General features: G+C 44.2%; 2 protein-coding genes and 1 long non-coding RNA gene across 3 annotated transcripts; all 3 read right to left on the bottom strand.

Annotated features, from left to right (window-relative positions):
* Positions 1-409: 409 nt before the first annotated feature.
* LOC138597740 (uncharacterized) lies at positions 410-961 on the bottom strand. The gene is made up of 3 exons (XR_011308633.1): positions 831-961; positions 682-740; positions 410-595 (listed from the first exon to the last, which is right to left on the bottom strand). It is a non-coding gene; the product is annotated as an uncharacterized lncRNA (long non-coding RNA).
* A 6,547-nt stretch (positions 962-7,508) lies between these two features.
* On the bottom strand, positions 7,509-14,864 carry LOC138598520 (uncharacterized). Its single transcript, XM_069670315.1, has 5 exons — positions 14,822-14,864; positions 14,411-14,731; positions 13,648-13,748; positions 11,614-11,724; positions 7,509-7,805 (listed from the first exon to the last, which is right to left on the bottom strand). Exons 1-5 carry the CDS (start codon positions 14,862-14,864, stop codon positions 7,509-7,511), a joined length of 873 nt encoding a protein of 290 aa, XP_069526416.1.
* Positions 14,865-18,727: 3,863 nt separating this feature from the next.
* On the bottom strand, positions 18,728-20,678 carry LOC138597905 (uncharacterized). Its single transcript, XM_069669462.1, has 6 exons — positions 20,636-20,678; positions 20,225-20,545; positions 19,586-19,942; positions 19,376-19,501; positions 18,959-19,020; positions 18,728-18,856 (listed from the first exon to the last, which is right to left on the bottom strand). Exons 1-6 carry the CDS (start codon positions 20,676-20,678, stop codon positions 18,728-18,730), a joined length of 1,038 nt encoding a protein of 345 aa, XP_069525563.1.
* Positions 20,679-21,356: the final 678 nt, after the last annotated feature.

Here is a 21,356-nt window from a genome sequence, read left to right as displayed (position 1 = left end):
AAAGTAACATTACAGCACCTGAGCAGTTATTACTCATGAAGTTGTTCTCTTCTGTGTAGCTGTCTTTCATTCATTCACTGACACAGGAAAACTCAGGAAAGGTTGAAACGTTAATCTTTTTTTTTTCGATGCTGGTTTGGAATCTCTTCTCATAACATATTTATTCATTCAGCAGGGAAAAACATCTACACAGCCATCAATTGTATTTAGTACATACTTTTTAACAGCATTGACACATATAGGTAGACGTAAGCCAAGAAGGAAGTAACGACTTTGATTACAGCTCACAATGAAACCAACATTTACATACAATACATGTTACATACATATAATGTTTTTAAGTTAACAGAGAAAAATATTGACATATAAGACATTAAGCTACAGGGCTACTTAAGCCGAATATTCCTCGTACCAAGTGCGTACGAAAGTGACACCACCATTAATTCCAGTGTTAAGACATTTCTTTCACCTGAACAGCCCTGACATGAGCGTAGATACTCTCTTCCTCCTGTGCTTTGACGTCCCTGGCCTCTGCTTTGCCAGATTTCCTACCAGTGAAGGTTGGTGCAGAATAAATCAATGAGTCCTCATCTGCCTGACAAAATACACAGAGGATAACAGAACAATTACAATGAAGCTGAGGAAAATGCTGATAACTTCATGTCACTTTACATTCCTCACCTGCTGACTTTGCGGATCACCACTGGCTGTTTCCTCATTTCTTTGCAGAAGAACATCAGCTGCATTATCATATAAAAACACAGAATCAATCTGCAGCGAGTTTTGCAAATTAATGTTTGACAGGGCGACATATAGTTGACTTTTCTTACCGTTGCAACAGCCACAAGATCTTTTCTGGAGTTTCCTGACTGAATAAATAAGAGTGGCTATAACAATGAGGCTTACAGCCAGAGCAGCACATAACAGAGAGAGAAATGTGTTGTCCGTCTGCAAATCGATGTTGACTGCTGATTTAAAAAGAAGCAAATAATGAAAGTTAACAAGTCAAAGTGTATTTGAGACTATACACTACTATTGTTCCTAATCAAAGATAAATATGTGACCTTTCTCATTGTATACAAACAGGATGAAGTTACCTTCTTTGTCTGTGTTTGATTCTCTTCCAGAAATGTTGTCCTCACATGTGGCCTCAGCACAGTGATAAGTCCCAGAATCCAAACAGCTGATGTTTTTGAAGAAACTGTCAATACATTTCTTTGCTGAGAGTCCCATAGGGCTCCTTTCTTCATCAACACTGATTCCTCGAGTGAAGTTAGGAAGAGATTGGTTTAATCCAGTTTTAAAACAGCACACGCTGTGTTCTCCTGGACAGGCTGTCTTCTCAGAGTCTTCTGGAGGGACAGGAGCGGGTGAAGGGACAGGAGGGGAAAGAGGTGCTGGGGGATTGAAAACACATTTTATTTGATTAAATCTTGACTTAAAGATGTGCACTTTTACATAATTCATCTAAAAGACAAACTTAAGTTCGGAAATAGAGGAAAAAATGTGGTGTACTTACCTTCAACTGTCAGATTTATTCCTTTCAAAAACATCAAGTTTTTTTCATTTGTTTTCATACAGTAATAAAGTCCTGGATCATGTAAATCTGCTCTTGTAATTTCTAGAACAAATGCTCCATGCTCTTCTTTGGTTGTAATGCGACTACCTCGTCCATATAAGCTGTATGTTTTCCCAAAGAACTCAGGAAAGTTTCCAGAACCCATCCTGATCCAAAACAAGCTTCCTGTAGACTCGCGTTTACATGACATTTCCACATCAGCTCCAACACGAACAGTCTTTTGCTCTAAGTTCTGATCATCTGAGCATCCTGAAAAGACATTATATGACATTAGTAACAGGATAATATTACTGCATGCACTCTTCTAAACCAGTGTAACGAGGATGACAATAATTTAAATGTATATTTGAAGTAAAGCTGACATTTATGTACTTACGCCCTGCTCTGAGCATCAGGAGTAAATAAAAAACAAGCAGCATTTTCTGGTTATCTCACTTGAGACGGCTGTTATGTAGAGTGCATTATCAAATGATTCACTTTAATGTAATCATAGCAGGTGGGAGGGAACAGTTACAGAGCGATCTGATTGGCTTCTGGCTATGTTGGGGTTTAACACAACAGTGGAAATATCGACCATCTTTCCAACTCAAACACATGAAACAAAACCAGAGCAAGCTTTCGTTTCATGTGCTACGGTGGGTTTCTGACACTCACACATCTTGTCTCATCTTAATGTGAAGAGCAATGTTGTTCATCATGTTCCTTTGTGTTTTTATGATACTTGGAAACAATGTTGAGCTCATACTCACCATGATATAACGACACAATGTTTCTTCTCGTTGGGGTCATAAATCAAGAGAATTTGTTACACTCGGTAGGAACGGGTTGAACCCAAAAGCGGACACAAGGCTGGGGTCGGATGAACAAGGTATTTATTTAAACACCACTGGATACAAGCTACTGTAAATTGAGGCTTGAAGCTGCTGAGGAGCTGCGAGGTGTGTTGCCGCTCGGGGAAGCGCAGGGCAGGTTGCCGCTCGGAAGAGCGCAGAGCAGGTAGCAGCGGGGCTGAAGAGCTGCGTGGCGGGTTGTCGCTCGGAGGAGCGCAGGGCAGGTGGCGGGTGGCAGCGGGGCTGAGGAGCTGCGAGGTGTATTGCTGCTCGGCGGAGCGCAGGGCAGGTTGAGTGCTGCAGAGGTGCTGAGGGCTCGAGACACTGAAGCGGAGTCGCACTTTGGTCGGTGCTCAGGAGGACACTGCAGACAGAGCAGGACGAAGTTAGTTGTAGCACAGGGAAAAAACACAGGAGCACTATAGAAGGTCTAAACAATACGAAAGACTGAGCCATATACCGCGTGTGGTTCACGAAATCATCTGGCAGCAGACAGCGTGAGGATCAGGGCTTTTAACCAGGCGCTGATTATCAACCTGCTGCAGGTGCGTGTGGGTGTGATCACTCCCGAGACCGCAACTCCGCCCAGCCCTCCGGTGCACCTCTGAAAGTAGACAATCACAAGCACAAACACACAACACCGACACTTCAGCCACAGATCGTGACAGTACCCCCCTCTCAACGGGCGCCTCCGGGCGCCCTACCCGGCTTGTTGGAAAACTCACGATAAAAGTCACGTAGGAGAGTGGGATCCAGGATAAGGGCCCGTGAGACCCACGAGCCTTCCTCGGGACCGTACCCCTCCCAGTCAACCAGAAACTGGAACCCGCGGCCCCGGCGACGAACATCCAGGATCTTACTGACTGTGTAAGCGGGGTCGTCGTCGATGAGCCGGGTGGGTGGCGGGGGTTCGGCCGGAGGGCTGAGGTCACTGGAGGACACAGGTTTAAGTTGAGACACATGAAAGGTGGGGTGAACTGTTAAGGATGCAGGCAGCTTTAGGCGAACAGCGGAGGGGTTGATTATCCTCTCCACCTCAAACGGGCCAACGAAACGTGGAGCCAGCTTGCGAGATTCGACTTGTAGGGGCAGATCACGGGATGAAAGCCACACCTTTTGTCCAGGTTGATATGTAGGAGCGGGGATGAGGCGACGATCTGCTAACCGTTGGCTACGCCGGGTAGAGCGCGTAATCGCCTCTCGTGCCATCCTCCATACCTCCTTGCACCGGGCGACGTGAGCCTGGACAGAGGGGACAGCGACGTCTCGTTCCTGCGCAGAGAGGAGAGGTGGTTGATAACCATACGCAGCCATGAATGGAGTCATACCTTTAGCCGCACTGGAAAGTGAGTTGTGCGCGTATTCCACCCAGGTGAGGAAGGAGGACCAGGAGGTAGGATTACGAGCCGTGATACAGCGGAGAGCGGTCTCTAGGTCCTGATTCGCCCTCTCAGTTTGTCCGTTAGACTGTGGATGGTAACCAGAAGTCAGGCTGCATGTAGTGCCAAACGCCCTGCAGAAAGCCTGCCAGACCCGTGATGTAAACTGGGGACCTCGATCAGAGACGATGTCAGCGGGGAGTCCATGGAGCCGGAAAACGTGTAGAGCTAGTAGATCTGCTGTTTCAGTAGCGGAGGGGAGTTTGACTAGCGGAATGTAATGAACCATCTTAGAAAAGCGGTCCACGATAGTGAGGATGGCTGTGTGTCCGTTAGAGGGAGGAAGTCCGGTGACGAAATCCACCGCGATGTGGGACCAGGGACGACTAGGAACGGGTAGGGGTCGAAGGAGATCCTAGCGCACACCACACATGCCGCCAACAAACTCACCAACGTCTCTGACTTGGCCGGGCCACCAGAAATGTTGGCGGAGGAACTGGAGAGTCCGCTGAGCTCCGGGGTGACAACTGAGCTTGGAAGAATGTCCCCACTGAAGAACCTGGGAACGGACCGCCTCCGGTACGAAAAGGCGATTAGGTGGGCCTGTGCCGGGATCTGGATGAGTACGTTGGGCCGCCCGTACAATAGTCTCTATTCCCCAGGTAGCGGCTCCGATGATCCGGGGAGAAGGCATGATGGGTTCAGGGTCGGGAGGAGGCGAGTCGCCAGAGAAAAGGCGAGAAAGAGTGTCTGGCTTCCCATTCTTGGAACCGGGGCGGAACGAAAGGGTGTAGTTGAAGCGACTCAGAAACAGAGACCAGCGAGCCTGGCGAGAATTCAATCTTCGTGCTGAACGCAGATACTCGAGGTTCTTGTGGTCGGTCCAAATAAGGAACGGCTCCCGGGTTCCCTCCAACCAATGTCGCCACTCCTGAAGGGCCAGAACCACCGCCAACAGCTCTCTATTCCCCACGTCATAGTTTCTCTCCGCAGGAGAGAGCCGTCGAGAGAAGAAAGCGCAGGGATGCAGTTTGTGGGAAACAGCGCTGCGCTGAGAGAGAATGGCTCCCACCCCGGAGTCTGAAGCGTCCACTTCAACCACGAACTGACGAGACGAGTCCGGATGCTGGAGAATGGGGGCATGAGTAAATAATCCCTTAAGTCTTTGAAAGGCTGCGTCAGCAGCGGGGGTCCAGCTGAAGGGTGTGCTGGAGGAGGTTAGTTGAGTGAGAGGGGCAGCGACACGGCTGAAGTCCCGGATGAATCTCCGGTAGAAATTAGCAAAACCCAGGAATCGTTGCAGCTGCTTGCGGGTAGCCGGTGTGGGCCATTCTTCCACAGCTTGAACCTTGACAGGGTCCGGCTGCAGCCGTCCCTGAGCGATGACAAAACCCAGGAAGTTGACTTTAGAAACATGAAATTCGCACTTCTCTGGTTTGGCGTAAAGCTTGTTGTTGAGCAGCCTCTGGAGCACCAGCCTCACATGCTCGACGTGCTCCTCCATGGTTTCCGAAAAGATTAGAATGTCATCTAAATAGACGAAAACAAAATGATTGAGCATGTCTCTCAAAATGTCATTGATCAAAGCCTGGAAAACGGCGGGGGCGTTAGAAAGGCCGAAAGGCATAACCAGATACTCGAAGTGGCCAAGGGGAGTCTTGAACGCCGTCTTCCACTCATCCCCCTCCCTTATGCGGACTAGATGATAGGCGTTCCGCAGGTCTAGTTTGGAGAATACACGGGCATGACAAAGTGGCTCAAACGAGGGATCAATCAGAGGAAGCGGGTATTTGTTCTAAATGGTGATCTTGTTCAGTCCTCAGTAATCGAATCCTTCTTTGCCACGAAAAAAAATCCAGCTCCGAGGGGAGACGAAGAGGAGCGAATGAGACCCGAGGCTTTGGAGCTGTTGATGTACTCCTCCATCGACTCTCTCTCGGGGCGCAACAGGTTGTAGAGGCGACTGGATGGGAGAGTTGCGCCGGGGAGGAGGTCGATACCACAGTCGTAAGGGCGGTGAGGTGGCAGGGACAGTGCTAGTTCTTTGCAAAAAACTGGGGCCAAGTTGTGATAAACTGGAGGAACTAGCGATAAATCTGGGGGTTCAGGGATGACCGGAGTTTTAATCCCGTCTGCGGAAACAGCAGAACGAAAACAGTGGGTGTGGCAAAAGGGGCTCCAGCTGGAAATGGCAGCTGCGGTCCAGTCAATGTGAGGGTTGTGGAGACGCAACCAGGGGAGTCCCAGCACCACCGGGGAAAAGGGGGAAGGAATGACAAAGAGCTGTATCATCTCCCGATGATTACCGGAAATTACTAGGGTGATGGGTAATGTGCGGTGAGTAATTACAGCCAATTTTCGCCCGTCTAAGGCGTTCACAGTTCTGGGGGCGTCGAGGGCTTCAATAGGGATCAAAGTTTGTTCAACCAGGGACATGTCGATGAAATTATCATCGGCACCGGAGTCCACGAACACTTGAATGGGTAAGGTCTCGCGAGACCACTGGAGTGATGCAGGAAGAGTTAGACGGACTAGAGGGCTGGAGCATGAGGATGTCTGGCTCACCAAGGTGCCCTCTGTCAATGGCGAGCCGGACCTTTTGGCAGAGCCGGACAGAGGGCGAGGAAGTGTCCGGGCTGGCCACAGTAAATGCATAACTGCAGAGCTCTTCGGCGTTGTCGTTCCTCTGGAGTCAGGCGAGATCTTCCCAGCTGCATCGGTTCCTCCGAAACAGCAGGAGGAGCTCGGGGAACCCCGGAGGGATGTGGGGTGTTCAGATGTCTTGTCGGAGGAAGAGGGGACTGACTGGGGGTGGAGCTAGCCAATCTGCGACTGTTGCAGGTTCTCTCTCTTACCCTCTCCCTCAAACGATTATCTAATCGAATGGTTAATTAAATGAGTTGCTCCAGAGAGGCTGGCTCTTCCCTGGCCGCTAACTCGTCCTGTAAGTTCTCAGATAACCCCTGTAAAAAGAAATTTACAAGAGCAGGCTCGTTCCAGCCAGTCTCTGCCGCCAGAATGCGGAACTCAATAGAATATTCGGCTGCCGACTGAGATCCCTGTCTTAAATTGAATAAATGGCTAGCTGCCACTGAACCTTGCACAGGATGATCAAAAACCTTCCTCATTTCGTCTACGAAAGAGGCGTGAGAGTCGAGAATATTAGAACCCCCCTCCCATAATGCGGTCCCCCACTGTGCTGCTTTTCCTCTTAAGAGGTTCATAGTATAAGCTATACGAGATTTGTCAGAGGCATAACTAGTGGGTTGCAGATCAAACACATGGGAACATTGTAACAGGAAGCTACTACAAGAACCTATGTTGCCTGAGTAATGCTCTGGTGGGGGACTAAAAGGCTCTCTGGTGGTAGATGAAGGGGGTTGAGCTGTGCTTGAAGCGGGAGGTTGGCTCACATTGGCAGTGGAGGTTAAAGGGAGCGCTGGTGGCTGCGTAGAAAGCACGGAGACTTGTTGGCCGAGCTGTGAGACGTTGGTGGTGAGGACCTGAAGGGCATCCATGACTTGTTTCAGCATTTGGTCGTGCCTCCCTACCAGGACTCCTTGAGCATTCAGGGCCTGGGCGACTGATGTTGGGTCCGCTGGGTCCATTTAGAGGCCAGATGATTCTGTTACACTCGGTAGGAACGGGTTGAACCCAAAAGCGGACACAAGGCTGGGGTCGGATGAACAAGGTATTTATTTGAACACCACTGGATACAAGCTACTGTAAATTGAGGCTTGAAGCTGCTGAGGAGCTGCGAGGTGTGTTGCCGCTCGGGGAAGCGCAGGGCAGGTTGCCGCTCGGAAGAGCGCAGAGCAGGTAGCAGCGGGGCTGAAGAGCTGCGTGGCGGGTTGTCGCTCGGAGGAGCGCAGGGCAGGTGGCGGGTGGCAGCGGGGCTGAGGAGCTGCGAGGTGTGTTGCTGCTCGGCGGAGCGCAGGGCAGGTTGAGTGCTGCAGAGGTGCTGAGGGCTCGAGACACTGAAGCGGAGTCGCACTTTGGTCGGTGCTCAGGAGGACACTGCAGACAGAGCAGGACGAAGTTAGTTGTAGCACAGGGAAAAAACACAGGAGCACTATAGAAGGTCTAAACAATACGAAAGACTGAGCCATATACCGCGTGTGGTTCACGAAATCATCTGGCAGCAGACAGCGTGAGGATCAGGGCTTTTAACCAGGCGCTGATTATCAACCTGCTGCAGGTGCGTGTGGGTGTGATCACTCCCGAGACCGCAACTCCGCCCAGCCCTCCGGTGCACCTCTGAAAGTAGACAATCACAAGCACAAACACACAACACCGACACTGCAGCCACAGATCGTGACAGAATTTCCCTTAACACAAGAGGAAGGAGAAAGAGGCAACTTGGTACAACAGAGCACATGTCTGTGATGTTTTCATTCACTGTGTATTTACACAGCATGGTAGGCATGATGACTCGGATGGCTTGAGTGTGCTCATTAGTTTGAATGTTAGCTGTTAAATATAAAATGATAAAATTCAATGCTGTTGAGTTTCTGTCTAACTATCAAGTATGTACGCAGCGAGTGGAATCTGGTGCTGTTTCATCGTGGAGCGTGCCTCCACACATGCGGCGCATGCCTCAATCGCTGAGGTCAACCTACACGCTATGCCCAAGGTTGACTACTTACTTACACATGTGCAGAGCAAGATCAGCAAAGTGATTAACGTAGAAGACTTACCGCGTTTTTCACAGGGGTCGTCGAGGTTGAAACAAAAAGAAACTTCCTCAAAGCAGCTAAGCAACTCAAACCACTTGTTTTGGGTTACAAGGTAATTGTAGAAACGGTAGAGAGATAGTAAAAAAAGAAAAAATGATTGCTTTAACCCGAACCAGACTCTGTATGGACATCTGTGTAAAGGCCAGATTTCTTGAGCCCATAAACAACATAGCTCCCTGTCTGCTTTTGGGAGGTCACCATCATGTTTAGTACTGTGCATTAGGTGGGGGACAAAATATCGGTATGGCAATTTATCATCGTCCTGACTCATGCTTGCAATATATCAATTATCGCAGAATCGCTGTATCGTGATCTTGTCGTTAACGTGGGCCACATATCGCGTATCGAATCAAGAGTTACCCTGTGATGTGTCAGGTGTTGTTTCTCTGTGGATTGGATAAGCATCCCACTGCCTTGTTAGCAGGTAATAGTGAGATTGAGAGTTGTGAAAATATTGATCCTAACAGCTTTGAATTGGAATTTTTTGTTTGCCTGTATTTAAAATTGGATCCAGATATTTGTAATTCAGCAAGTAAGGAAAAAGCTTTTCACAGACACAAGTCACAACGGCCTTATATGAAGATAACGCAACATGAGACATGCACACAATAAATATTCACAGCTGCTTAACATGGCAGTCAAATGATAACAGTAATACAGGAAGCTAAATTAATAAAATTGGAGCCAGCCAAGAAATGTTACACGTCATAAATAATGCCCTGCCCACTCTACCATCCACCTGTAGCAAAGCACATTAGAAGGAAGGAAGAACTCCAGGTACACTTCTTGTCGGGGGGGAAGAAGAAAAGAAAGAGCAGAACATCGCTATCATAGAAACACAATCACCTATGAGAAGCGTACACAATAGCTTCTGATTCCTCTGACCTGCAGCTTTAGATCTGAAGGAATAATTCATGTGAATCTGAGCACAAACCACAAAAAAATGATGATAGATAAGAACCCAAGATATAGCAGTGCAGTTTAACACCACAATCACCTCGGAGATAAGCTAGCTATATATAGGGTCAAATCTGCATGTAAAACATTCAGACCAATGCATTGTGGTTTGTGGCCTTAAGCTCCATCATGATATTGACGACTAGCAAAAAAGATCTGGTTTGACCATAAAGTCCTTGCAAATGCGACATATGCACTCTTGCATGCGCCTGGCACATACACAAGAAACAAACACGTATTCACAGCCAGCGCTGACAAACAAGTGATGCATGGAAACTGAAGCACTGCTGTGGTTTGGCTTCAAACTGAGGTGTGAACACCGAGGGGCTTTTCTTGCTTCCTCTCTCTCTGTTAGAGGTCCATGATGCTCGGCCTGCACTGCCGCTTATACTGATCTTAAATAGGCAGGTGGAGTGTCATAACAACTTACACGAGTAAATAAAGGGTACAGTTTCACTTTGTAATGACTGTTTTTATCGTACTTTTCTGTGGTTTGGTGCTTTTCACATCCAAGAGGGTGAAAGCGCTAGAAGTTCACTGGTCCCAGCTCGGTCTTTTTGACCAGAAGCTTGTTAGACTGATCTTGAGTTACTTTTCGCTCTTTATATGTTGTTTCATATCCTTCCTAAAGTCTCTTCTAATTTGAACTTGGAGCACTGTTTTAATGCCAGCCTGTCCATATTAACAGTGATCAATGAAGTTACATTTAAATGAAATAACATGCATCTGCAATAAATCACAAATGCGTGTCGGTGTAGCTGTCTTTGGTTGCAAGCACAGAAAAGCCACATTAACACAAAAGAAAATTAAAACAATCCTTTCGCTTTTATCAACTCAAACTAGCCTGCAGAAACCTCACGCAGCCCGTCCCTCATTACACATCCTGTTCAAGGTCACAGTCATATACGCTCTGAGTAAACAGCCTTGAAGGTTGGTCAAAGCGCACAGAGAAACAGTCAACCGCAGCCTGTGTGTCAGTGAAGCTGTTGCATGTGGCTTTGCTTGTTGTTCTCACGGCAGACATATAAAAGGCCTTTACAAAGCTCTGTGACACAAGCAGGCAGAGGAGTTAACTTATTTAAGGTAGTTTTCCTGCAACTTTTTTATGCTGCATGACTTATTTTTTAACACAGGACACAAGATAAGATCTCTGTATATCTTTGTTAGCTGTGCTTTGCTCTACAGTTGTGGAAACTTGTGGCAGACAGATACACAAAACCACTGATCATCTACTCTCTCTCTCTCTCTCTCTCTCTCTCTCTCTCGCACTCTTCTTTTGTTCTCTGTAAATTTGTGTCTCAATGCACACATGGCTGAAATTTAGAGTGTCACCAAAGATGATAAGATGTTTTGCAAAGAAAAGGCCTGTAACAAAACAAGCAGGCTCATGCTAGATTCATTTACACAGAAGAAACAAACATCAGGATGTCAGATGTGTCATATATCTTAGCGCTACTTCCTCTGAATGTCCCTGCAATTCTGCCATTAACAACACAAAACATGTAAGCCCCCCTGATAGCATCCTCTGGAAACACGTATTTACAATATTTCACAGTAATCCATCCAAGTTTGGTCTGATATTTCAGTCGTAATCAAAGTGGTGGTGGACTTACAGAGAGACAACATTAGAGTCCTGGTAACACATATTTTACAGTCCTTTAATTTGACAAGATTTGACAAAGTAAATGTATTGTGAATTAAAGAATATTGTTTGGTAATCAAAACTAGTAAATTAAAACTTAGATAAACACAGAGACAACAGCTGAACATTTTGATAAAAACACAATCAATCAAACTGATTTTAAACATGAATCTTAGATTGTTGCGGCCTAAGCTGCTTGATTCTGTGGTAGCTTATTAAAAAAACTGCAATGCAAGTTGTGCTGGTTTTTTTTCTGTTAAACGCATCACAAATCCGCTGTGAGCGACTGGGAAAAACACGCTGGGGGACCACGATGATTCGCCATGCAACACCACAACTTCCTGGAAAGACTGAAATGGTCTGCTGTACTACTTAACATCCACAAACTCACTAAACATTCTGTAGCTCTAAACCAACCAATGTCATCATCATCGAGCTCACACAGAACCTACTAATGATTCACTCACTGGTCCAACCTAAAGGCCTTCACAGCGGCGTAGATCCTCTCTCTCTCCACTGCTGTTGCATCCTTCACTGCCCCGCTGTCAGCTCTCATCATGGTGAAGATGACAGCGGAGTAAACCAGTGTGTCCTTATTGCTCTGACAAAATACAGACATGAGAAGATTAAAATAATTAAATGTTGGTTTTGTTTAAGTTAATCGTGCCTTTAAATACTTTACCTGTTGTATGCTTTGAAGGTTGCTGTTCTTTTGCAGAGCAACGGCTGCAGGATCACGAAACAGAAAAAACATCAATAGTTATAATTAAGGATGAAGTAGTTTGAATATATTTTGCATGTATGATGAAGTCCTATTACTTATGGCGACAACCACAACTGAGAAAGATTCGGACATTATTATTTAGTAGCAGCAGCAGTAGTGCACATGCCTGTGCAGAATATACAGCTCATTCTTAAACCAAATATATATTGTACATGTTTTTTATAATCCTCTTTAATATGTATATGTTATTCTTTTTAAAGGGGCCATATCTTTTAAATGCATATTCTCATATTGTGCATGGGTTTCACATGTTTGGGTGTTTATTGTTCATAGAGAAAAAGTGAATTCCGTGTTTTTCCAGAGTTACATGTTTACAAAGGTCGCATCTGAAACGGGCCGCTCAGAACAGCTGCAGGTTTCTAGGAGAACCTTGCTTTCGCTGAAATCGACCAATCGTCATTCACCTCAGGCTGCCTTCTTGCACTAGCTTGAAGTCAAGTCGTTGTCAAGATTTCAACTTACCATTCTGATACCTCCCGGCGATTCTGGCTCGTACATATAGGGCCGAATAACTGATCCCAGAGCAGCCATGTTTTCTACAACTTTGGAGTGAGAGTGCGGTGCAGCCGCTCTGGGGCTATCACTCCAAATACTCAGCCAATCGCGACTAAGGTCTGACCTTTGAATGGCAAAATGGCTTGTAAGTGCTTGTTTGTTTCAGGAGGAAGGCGAGGCTCCGAAACTTAATTAAATTAAAATATGTGTACAGTTTTTGAAATGAAACAAACTTTAACCAACGTGATTCAAAAACACATTTGAATAATAGAAAACAAAGTAAGATAGAACTTTATTAATCCCAAAGGAAATTATAGTGCCAAATTGATTGCATAGCTAAATTCTGTTATATATATATATATATTCTATTTTTATTTTTACCACAATCTCAAGACCCATCGACCATCATCTGAAGCCGATATAACCTCTTTTCGGGCATTCAGGCGTGACCCACAGTTAGTGATAAACAACTTCCACCCAGCACTTCATTTACCGTGCGTTGCATGGTTTACAGTCCAATTCGCAACTCGAGAAGCGACTGTGCGTTCAGATCAAACGTGAAGCAAAATTCGCCCCTTCAGATATGTCAACAAAATGCTGTCATTTCATGGTTCATTAAATCCCCTAGAAGAACGCCTGTTCATCTGTTTCTGGTGAGCCTCAGTTTACTATAGAGGCATGAACCCAAAAAATAAACCGATTTTCTTGTAATTTACTTTAATTAACGAGTTTGTGGACATAACAACATCATAGTGCAGATTTGTGAAAAGTAAAAATGATCATATCTGATGCATTCGTGGAAGTCGGGAAATCTAAATGCTGATCGGCTTTCGCAACACAGTGTCAAGCGAATTTGTCTCAAGTTGAATTTTTGATCAAGAGCAGATTGTTAGCTGTCTGTCTCTAGAGATTAATAGGAAGCTAACTTATTGTCAGATGACCACCGACGGGAGCTGGGATGTCATAACGAAACATTGTGTTCTGCCTGCTTTTGCTCTGCATACAGACGGTTTTTCGTGATAGGTGATTGGTCAGTATTATAAATGTAGTACAAACAGAAACCAGAACAATTCTCATACCAAAGTCCTGTGTGTTCAGATTCTACATTCTTATTAAGAATCTGTAAATAGAGTTACACTTACGCAAACTCCTTGTATGTGGAAACCTACTTGGCAATAAACCCCTGAAATGTCATTTTTAAACCAGTAAACAACTCTTACCTTTACATTGTCCACATGCTGCTCTCGGAGATCGGTGACAGATGAAAACTATATTTCCAATCACAGAAATGACCAGGCAGACTATCGCTATCACCAGAGCAACACATTCAGAGCTTGTTGTTTGCTCTAGAGAACAAAGAAGAAAGTTTCATTCATGATGTTAATGAAATATTATGAAGATCACCTCCAGTGCTGAACTTATAATCATACCAAGCTCTAGTTTTGTTCCGTCTCCAAACAGTATCTCTCCACATGTGGCCACAGCACAGTAGTAAGTCCCAGCATCAGAGGAGCTGACGTTCTTCGAGAAGCGATAAACACAGCTTCTCTGAGTGTCAGATCTCTCGTCACATCCACCACGTCTGTTTCCATCAGTGTAGATGATGTCTGGATGAGATTTATTTGATCCGGCTCTGAACCAGTACACACTGTGACCTCCTGGACACGTTTGACTCTCAGAGTCAGAGAGGACTGAACACTGCAGAGTCATCAAGTCTCCTGGACGGACTGGATCAGAAACTGTCGGCCGCTGAACAACAGTGTAGTTTGATGTCCTCTGAGTGTTTCCTGTGTATTTGAAGACGTTCAAAAGTAAAATAAACACAATATAAAATGCTTTGACATGATGAAATGTAGCAGTAAGAACCTATTGTTCAGATGTAAAATCAAATCATGGGTCAAATCTCAACATTGCCAACATGGAGTAATATTTCTAATTTGACATATTAGGATATAATGTATATGAATTGGAAATCCTTTCAACAACAACAAAAAAATCACATAATTACCTTTTATTGACAAATATGTCATGAACGAAGTTATCTTATTCCAGTCCAGGACTACACAGTGATACATTCCCTCGTCTTCTTGAACTGTCCTCAAAATGGTCAGATTGTTCATATTCTGATGAACTTTTAAATCAAATCTAGAAGCTGAAAACTCTGCTCCAAACACTTTGTGTGTATTTTTCCATCGTCTCACAATTAATTTCAGATCATCACCAGCACTCTGCTTGAACCAGAAGGCTTCATTGTTTAAAATATAAGGTGAATCACATGTGAAGGTTGCAGGTTCACCAAGTTGAACTTGGGTCACTGGAGCCAGCGTATCTAGATACAAGTATAAAGGAAGAATAAATTAAACAGTAAATAATCATTCAGCCAGACATCTGGACACAGTCATTATTGCGTATCACTTACAGGCCTGATGAAGGAGAAGCAGTGTGAGCCATAACGCAATCATCTTTACACTGTCTCTACTCAGGAGACCTCTTAGTTACTTTGTAAGTGAAGATGGTGACGTGGTCATCAAAGCCACACCTTCAAATCTGATTGGATATCTAAATATACATCTAAGTTCACTTCCTCCCACAGTGGTTTTGTCCGTGTGATGTGAAGCATCTCACGTTTCTCACAAACTGTTTGTAAAGCTTATTAAATGTTTCATCAGCATTTAACTCTGAAGGGCTCATTTCTTTTTCTGGGTTTAGTGTTTAAATGTGGTGTTCTTTATGTGGCTCTCACTTACTACACAAACATGGTGGCTATCGCAAGTTAATTTTAATCATCACATCCTTTATCTCCAAACCCTTCCGTAAGTATGATCCAGGGATGCCCCGATCAGGATTTTACTCGATACCAATTACTGATTCTTTTAATCGTGAGATCTGCCGACCATCGATCTGATCACCGATTTAAATGCATTTTTCTAACCTTCCAAAGAATATAAAAATCATTACACAAAGAGAGGAATTAATACATTATGAGTTGGGAAGGTTGTGTGAGAGGAGATGGAGAGGAGAGTTTAGCGATCTTTTATTCTCTCTATTCTAATCTATGGTAAAGGTAAGCATGTTTCTGTCATGTTGGTCACAGTTTATGTGAAGGCAGAGTCAAAGGGGTAAGGAATGAATAAGGTGTGCTTAAACACAAACATGGCTGAAATGGGATGTGTTTGAGGTGTGGTCTTTGCTCCCGGACCTAGTTTAAAACTACACCTATGAGGTTATAACCTCTTTTCATTAAATGTTAGGAATGGAAAGCAGTCTCTCACATCACAAACAAGCACATGTTGTTGAAAGTGATGGTGCCAAGTACCAAGTGGCTACTGCTTGAGTTCTTGCCCAAGCAGATAATGGAGGCTGTTGACTAAGCTCTGGCTTTCTGTGGGGTTTTGGGGGATGGTGGAGATTGCAGATAGGCTGTGAATTGGGATCCAGTAACAGGTGTCAGACATTTTTTGTGCTAGTGCAACAACAAGCCAAAGCAGTACTTGATAGTTTGGAATGTCCCTGACCTTGAAACTCCCTTAGTCTGGCTGAAAAGTGTTTTGATGTCCAGTGCAGATGTTACAACCCAGTTTCTGAATGTTGCACTGTCTGGGCCTGGCACCAATCAGGCTTCTCAGGCCAGCAGCACAGGTGGGCAGGAATATTCAGGAAAAAATACACACTCAGCCGTACTCTTATACGTGCATATACACCATAGCATAACATTACATTATATTATCATTTAAGTCCTGTAAGTCGCGAGGTGGGGCCTCCATTCATTGGACTTGTTTGCCAGCACATCCCACAGATGCTCGACTGGATTGAGGTCTGGGGAATTTGGAGGCCAAGTCAACACCTTGAACTTGTTGTGTTCAAACCTCAAACCATTTCTTAAGGATTTTTGCAGTCTGCTGAAAGAGGCCACACCATTAGGAGATACTGCTTCTATGAAGGGGTGTACTTGGTCTGCAACAATCTTTAGGTAGTTGGTACGTGTCAAAGTAGCATCCACATGAATGGCAGGACCCAAGGTTTCCCAGCAGAACATTGCCCAAAGCATCACACTGCCTCCGCCGGCTCGCCTTCTTCTCATAGTGCATCCTGGTGCCATGTCTTCCCCAGGTAAACGACGCACATGGACCCAGCCATCCACATGATGAAAACGAAAACGTGATTCCTGAGACCAGGCCATCTTCTTCCATTGCTCTGTGGTCCAGTTCTGATGCTCATGCGCCCATTGTTGGAACTTTTAGTGGTGGATGAGGATCAGGATGGGCACCCTGACTGGTCTGCAGCAAGGCAAGCCCATACGCATCAAACTGTGACGTACTGTGTGTTCTGACACCTTTCTATCAGAACCAGCATTAACCTTTTCAGCAATTTGAGCTTCAGTAGCTCTTCTGTTGGATTGGACCACACAGGCCAGCCTTCACTCCAAATAATCCGCATCAATAATCCTTGGCCACCCATGACCATGTCGTTGGTTTTCCTTCCAATGACTGCTTTTGGTAGATACTGACCATTGCAGACCAGGAACACCCCACAAGAGCTGCAGTTTTGGAGATGCTCTGACCCAGTTGTTTAGTTGTCAAAGTCACAAACCTCCTGAAACTTACCCATTTTTCCTGCTTCCAACACATCAACTTCAAGGACAAAACATTCACTTGCTGCCGAACGTATCCCACCCACTGACAGAGGCCATTGTAACAAGATAATCAATGTTATTCACTCGACTTGTCAGTGGTCATGATGTTATGGCTGATCGGTGCACAAGGAGGTGTAGGCGGTGGCTGTAACAGCAGAGTACATTGCAAACAAACAGGTGGGAGGCGTCTCAGACATTGTGGTGAGATCAGACGTCTCAGAACCACATCTGTTTTTTTCTTTAGAGGTTGTATGTTTCACATAAACCAGGACAAGACCAGTGTAGCAGGAAATGCTCTTTCATTGTATATTGTGTGATAACCAATGAGATGCAACTGAAGGTTTGACCTATCATGACCATGTCACCATGTTCAGTCACATCATAACTAAGAGTTGTCCTAACAAGAGACAGTGTCAAGATGATCGTGTTAGGGGTCACACTGCTTCTACTTCATTCAGCATGTAGGGGATGATATTGACTAAATACTTTCTCATTTATCCTCAGTCAACATGACCTCTGGGCCTGCAGGATCACCATCACCCCCGAGGAGTTTATAGCAGGAGGAAGTCTCCACTAACTGGCCTCGTCCCTAAATCTCATACCAGGTGAGGAAGACCTGCAGAGACCACACAGACCTTTGGGCAGACACAGTTATACTGAATACAGAGAACGTCAAGCACTTTCAACATGGGAGCAGTGAACAAGTAAGGACCTCTTTCAAATCCTTAGAAAGGACAATAAGTATATCTTAGATAAAAGAAGTGAAGATCACACCCAACATGCCCCCATGACCCCTGTTTCCTTCAGACAATACAGAAACAAATCAAAAAAGTAGTCTCTTTTATTCTCATATGCCCTGGACTTTCTAACTGGAGATGCCCTGCACCCATAAAGTGAGCTGAAACTCAAGCAGCACCAGTTGTCCTGAAAGGTTGGCACTGTTTACAAGAAAAAACATCCGAGAGAAGCCTGCAACAGTTTGACTGCCAAAGATGAGACTTCAACCTGCGCATGGGATCGTGTGACGAGGTTTGTGCTGCACCAACAAAAGCAGGATATAGGCAAGAGGCCTCAAAAGAATCTTTAAAGTAAGTATTTGCTGAAAGCCAAAAGCTGTGGCTTTACTCACCCTAGAGAACTAACGTGCATTAAGCTGCTTCCTGGTGGTCCCTCGTGTTTCAAGCACTGTCAAATGTGACATTTATCAGTCACTAAAATTTGAGCTGTTTCAGTTTCTTTACAGTCCAAATCTTTAAATAAACTTCAACAAAGACAACAAATATTTAAAACTTATATAATGAAAAAGTGCATTTCTTTCCTTTTCCTTACTATGTGTTCTGTTGTCTGTTTAACCTCTTTGTTTAATTGTGTCTTAAATGCTGTAAGTAAATGCACCTAATATCACTGAGGAAAAGCAGAGACGCACGTGTAAGAAAGACAAAAAGATATTTATGCTTTAATAAGACATGACAAGGTTTTACTAAAGATTTCAGATTATTTAAAAAGACATTAAAACACAACAACAGGATGTAAAACATAAAAAGATGGAAGGATCAACTCACAGTAACATAAAGGGTCATTTTATGCATTCAGAAGTAGATGCAGAAACAGTAGTGTCTGCTTCCTCTCAACAATCATGTTAGACACTTTAAGGTCAGTCGTATAAAACCCCCCACATGTTTTCATAGACATTTACATTGAGCATTTCACTTGAGAATAGACACCGTCTTCAGTCTTTAACTCTTTAGTCTTCCTCCCTCTTGTAGATTTCGGGCCGTGAAAATGCAACGCAGCATAGTTCAGATCATGTCCACCTTCAGTCTGTGCAGCAAATAAAGTTCTCATTACATGATCATGTTCGTATACAGCAAGTTAGGAGTTATGTTAAAGTTATACAGTATGCAACTTTCTTTGATCACTTACAATATCATCTATTCTTGGGTTGGAGTTGTCATGTCTTGCTGGCAAAGAGGCGCTTTCTATTCCTTGAATTGAGTGAAGACAGAAACATTATGTACTTTTCTCACTTTTAAATCCAGATCCTCAGCTGTTTCAGCACATTTTAGTTTAAAATATAACATTACAAACATCATTTTTGGACAGTGTCCTTAATAACTTGTGCATCCTGTTCAGGTTTATTGAGGCACACATGGAATAAACAGCAATGTGGAGGCTCAAAATAGTGCAAAATATCAGTGACGTGCTGATATGGATATCTTCTATTTCATTTAAGAACAGGAGGTGAAGGTTTGTCCTCTCCTGTTTGATGTTACACTTCCTGTAGTCAATAAATGTTTCAAGTAAAACTACCAAATCTTTGAATCAGTAAACAACTCTTACCTTTACATTGTCCACATGCTGCTCTCGGAGATCGGTGACAGATGAAAACAATATTTCCAATCACAGAAATGACCAGGCAGACTATCGCTATCACCAGAGCAACAAATTCAGAGCTTGTTGTTTGCTCTAGAGAACAAAGAAGAAAGTTTCATTCATGATGTTTATAAAATATTATGAAGATCACCTCCAGTGCTGAACTTATAATCATACCAAGCTCTAGTTTTGTTCCGTCTCCAAACAGTATCCCTCCACATGTGGCCACAGCACAGTAGTAAGTCCCAGCATCAGAGGAGCTGACGTTCTTAGAGAAGCGATAAACACAGCTTCTCTGAGTGTCAGATCTCTCGTCACATCCACCACGTCTGTTTCCATCAGTGTAGATGATGTCTGGATGAGATTTATCTGATCCGGCTCTGAACCAGTACACACTGTGACCTCCTGGACACGTTTGACTCTCAGAGTCAGAGAGGACTGAACACTGCAGAGTCATCAAGTCTCCTGGACGGACTGGATCAGAAACTGTCGGCCGCTGAACAACAGTGTAGTTTGATGTCCTCTGAGTGTTTCCTGTGTATTTGAAGACGTTCAAAAGTAAAATAAACACAATATAAAATGCTTTGACATGATGAAATGTAGCAGTAAGAACCTATTGTTCAGATGATTAAATCATGGGTCAAATCTCCACATTGCCAACATGGAGTAATATTCCTAATTTAAAATGTTAGAATATAATGTATATGAATTGGAAATCCTTTCAACAACTGCTACATGAAGCATTTTTTTCATAACATTGTTTAGTCATTAAAACAGTGTAGCTGATTCTAAGACATTGAAAAAACACATAATTACCTTTTATTGACAAATATGTCGTACTCAAAGTTATCTTGTCCCACTCAAGGACCCCACAGTGATACATTCCCTCGTCTTCTTGAATTGTCCTCAAAATGGTCAGATTGCTCGTATTCTCATTAACTTTTATATCAAATCTAGAAGCTGAAAACTCTGCTCCAAACACTTTGTCTGTATCTGTCCATTGTCTCACAATTAATTTCAGATCATCACCAGCACTCTGCTTGAACCAGAAGGCGTCATTCTTTAAAATCTCAGGCGAGCCACATGTGAAGGTTGCAGGTTCACCAAGTTGAACTTGGATCACTGGAGCCAGCGCATCTAGATACAAGTATAAAGGAAGAATAAATTAAACATTAAATAATCATTCAGCCAGACATCTGGACACAGTCATTATTGCGTATCACTTACAGGCCTGATGAAGGAGAAGCAGTGTGAGCCATAACGCGATCATCTTGACACTGTCTCTTGTTCGGAGACCTCTTAGTAACTTTGAGTAGACAATGACGTGGTCATAAAAGCAACACCTTCAAATGTGATTGGTTATCTAAATATAAAACAAAGATCATTTCCTGCCACAGTGGTTTTGTCTGTGTGATGTGAGGCATCTCAGTTTTTTTCACTCTAAGTTTTAATTCAGACAAGATTCATGGTTCTCAGTGATTGAGGAACTCTGAAACATTTACTGTGAACATGGACAGGTTCTCTTTCTTGTCAGGCTTATTCAAAGTTCCCGCAACATTTGGGGAATTATGAGACGTGTTCATTGACCGGTATCATGTTGACCTGCATCATATTTTCCAAAATCAACACAGTTTGTCATAACACCTCAGTTAATATCATGTCAGGTAGCAAAGTTATTTGTCATGCTTGACTGACAACACTGATATTCACACTCGGATAGTATTTTGGTTGTCATAACGTTAGCGAGCATGCTAAGGTTAGCCAACTAACTCCAACATAACTACACTGAGTAATTTGCCATTTGGTTACAAAACACAATGCCAGATCCATGCAATTACCAGCCAGATCAGCCCAGAGAGTCTGTGCGAGTTGGCTGATGTTATCTACTCAAGGGTGTTTTGCTACGTTGCCGAACTGGCAAATCGTCTGCGATAGCAGACAAGCTAAC

This window comes from Semicossyphus pulcher, unplaced genomic scaffold (assembly GCF_022749685.1).
Source record: "Semicossyphus pulcher isolate SPU_LCO1_2020_fin unplaced genomic scaffold, fSemPul1.0.p SCAF_2, whole genome shotgun sequence".
NCBI classification, from domain to species: domain Eukaryota; kingdom Metazoa; phylum Chordata; class Actinopteri; order Labriformes; family Labridae; genus Semicossyphus; species Semicossyphus pulcher.
The sequence above is the reverse complement of the archived record's forward strand: the minus strand, read 5'-3'. Positions and strand labels throughout refer to the sequence as shown.